Source organism: Engraulis encrasicolus, chromosome 17, assembly GCF_034702125.1.
Source record: "Engraulis encrasicolus isolate BLACKSEA-1 chromosome 17, IST_EnEncr_1.0, whole genome shotgun sequence".
NCBI classification, from domain to species: Eukaryota; Metazoa; Chordata; class Actinopteri; order Clupeiformes; family Engraulidae; genus Engraulis; species Engraulis encrasicolus.
The window spans coordinates 31,035,632-31,038,131 of NC_085873.1; the positions used below are offsets into that span (position 1 = coordinate 31,035,632).

Genomic DNA, 2,500 nt, shown 5'->3' on the forward strand with positions numbered 1-2,500 from the left:
CATGCATGTGTGTGTGTGTGTGTGAGTGTGTGTGTGTGTGTGTGTGTGTGTGTGTGTGTGTGTGTGTGTGTGAGTGCGTATTGGAGGATACTGGTCTAGTTTGTCCTTCTGCGTCATGTTGCTGAGCCGGTCCTGTAGCGTGCGTATGCCCCGTACCCAGTGCTGTGTTCATGCATGTGTGTGTGTGTGTGTGAGTGTGTGTGTGTGTGTGTGTGTGTGTGTGTGTGTGTGTGTGTGTGTGTGTGTGTGAGTGCGTATTAGAGGATACTGGTCTAGTTTGTCCTTCTGCGTCATGTTGCTGAGCCGGTCCTGTAGCGTGCGTATGCCCCGTACCCAGTGCTGCGCCTCCTGGGCGCTGGAGCACCGCAGGTCCAGGCTCTTCCTCAGGCCGCCGCGGAACACCAGCGTGAAGCACAGCGACTCGGACACGCTCGCGCCCAGACGGCGAAGACAGTCGGACTGGCAGCCCTCCCGGATGCACTCCACGTCCCACACACTGACTAGAGGAGGAGTAGGCCGAGAGAGGAGGGGAGGTGGAGAAGGGAGGAGAGGAGGAGGAGAGAGGAGGGGAGGAGTGGAGAGGAGAGGAGAGGAGAGGAGAGGAGAGGAGAGGAGAGGAAAGGAGAGGAGAGGAGAGGAGAGGAGAAGAGTGGATTGGGAAGAGGAGGAAGACAGAGGAGAGGAGGAGAGGAAGACAGGGCATTAGTTTCAGGAATGGGGAAGGGGAGGGATACACAGGGACACACGCAGGCTCCTGCCGCAGACACGCCGACCGGCAGACGTCCAACATGAATTTGTCCTTCAGTGCAATGGATACTTTTTCTTACTGTAAATGCCAAAAAAAAATTTTTTAACATCATTTTTTTGGCTTGGCGTTTATGCATTCACTTGAGAAAAAATTGAAAATCATGTTTTTTTTTGTTTTTGTTTTTGTTTTTTTTGTTTTTTCTAAACCCAAACCACCACCCCCCCTTATGGGGGACCTCATTTTTTGTCTTTCATTTTCATTTTTTCATTTTCATTTTCATTTTTTTCATTTTTTTTCCTTCTTTCTTTTAAATATATTTTCATGTACCTTTCTTTTTTAATAAAACAATACAATAAACAAAACATGGGTTTAACAACAAAGAAGGACAATAGTAAAAAGAAAAAAATAAGAAGGAAACAAAATATTCAAATCTGAGGTCCCCCAAAAATGTCAGACCGTATATTTAGTGCCCACCCACCACCCTCATATACCCACCCACCACCCTCCCCCGGGGATGAAGTTACAGTTTACATTTCATCCTGATGCAATGAGAAGTATTACATGAATTAAGAGATAACAACAAAAAAGACCCTAAGGCCAACCTTCGCCATCTTTTAATTCTAACCATCTATTTGCATAGCTCACCATTCCTGTCTCATTAGCCATTACACATTCTATTTTACAGTAGTGTTTTATATAATTTTTAAAAGCTCTTATAGTCAATGTCTTTATATCCATTGTTCTATGTATGAACACTTTGCCCAACAAAATAATAATATTTTGCAAACCCTGGTTTTCGCTTGCCAAGTCACCTAGGAGTGTAGTAGGGAGATCTAAATGCAAGCTTATATTATACTTTAGCAACCAGTTTTCAACTTCAAGCCAGAATACAGCAGTTGAAGAGCAGTACCAAAGTAAATGTTGTGTTGTCTCCTCTTCTTCTGAACAAAATCGACAGAATGGATTTTTTTCAATACCCCAAATATGCAGCATTTTTTTAGTGTTTAAATATTTGAAAATCAATTTATATTGAAAAAAATGTATTTTTATATCTAATGATGTTTTGTATAGATTATTAAATATTTGTTTCCATGGAAGTGGACAATCTATCATTTTTTCCCAACTGTCAAATATTTTCCATGGATACTCCACCAATTTGTCAGTTTGTAGGTAAAACTTGTATATTTCCTTGTTAATTTTGGTTCTGTTTAACCATCTGTTTTGTTTTATATTTGGTCGACATACTAAATGATCACTACAGCTAGATTTTATTTTTTGTTTCCAGTTTAAAGGCACGGATGCCGTTAGTTGATTGTATTCTTGTATGGTACATACCTGCCCGTACTTATGTTTTAGTTGTCTGTATGAGAGGATTTCACATTTATCATTTACTATGTCCTTCACAAAAAGAATTCCTTTCTTAAACATATGTTTTAAAAACATTACCTGCCCTCCACTCACTATATTTGAATTGAACCACAGCATTTGTTGTAATATTTCTTCTTCTGTTTCTGGTGGGTAGAACTGAAAATGTAGCCAGCTTTGTATTGCTTCCATTAAAAAGGTGGAGCCTTTATTAATAATGCGTTCAATTTTGAAATGTGCTGGGCTTATCTGCAAAAATGGATAGAGTTTTTTCTCAAACATTGGGTGGATTCTTTCCAGTAGCTTACTCGAAAACCAGTCTGGGTTGAAATACATTTTTTGTATGAGAGACGCTTTTATTGTTTTGTTCATTGACTTCAGGTTCAA

The 2,500-nt window shown here is 40.4% G+C and overlaps 1 protein-coding gene across 1 annotated transcript in view; it reads right to left on the minus strand.

Moving 5' to 3' along the window:
* LOC134466756 (1-phosphatidylinositol 4,5-bisphosphate phosphodiesterase delta-3-A-like) overlaps positions 1–2,500 on the minus strand; it is a 31,728-nt gene that overhangs the window by 15,408 nt on the left and 13,820 nt on the right. The window contains exon 3 of the mRNA XM_063220628.1: positions 269–500. Within this exon, the coding sequence (XP_063076698.1) occupies positions 269–500 (232 nt within the window). The remainder of the gene's footprint in view (positions 1–268; positions 501–2,500) is intronic.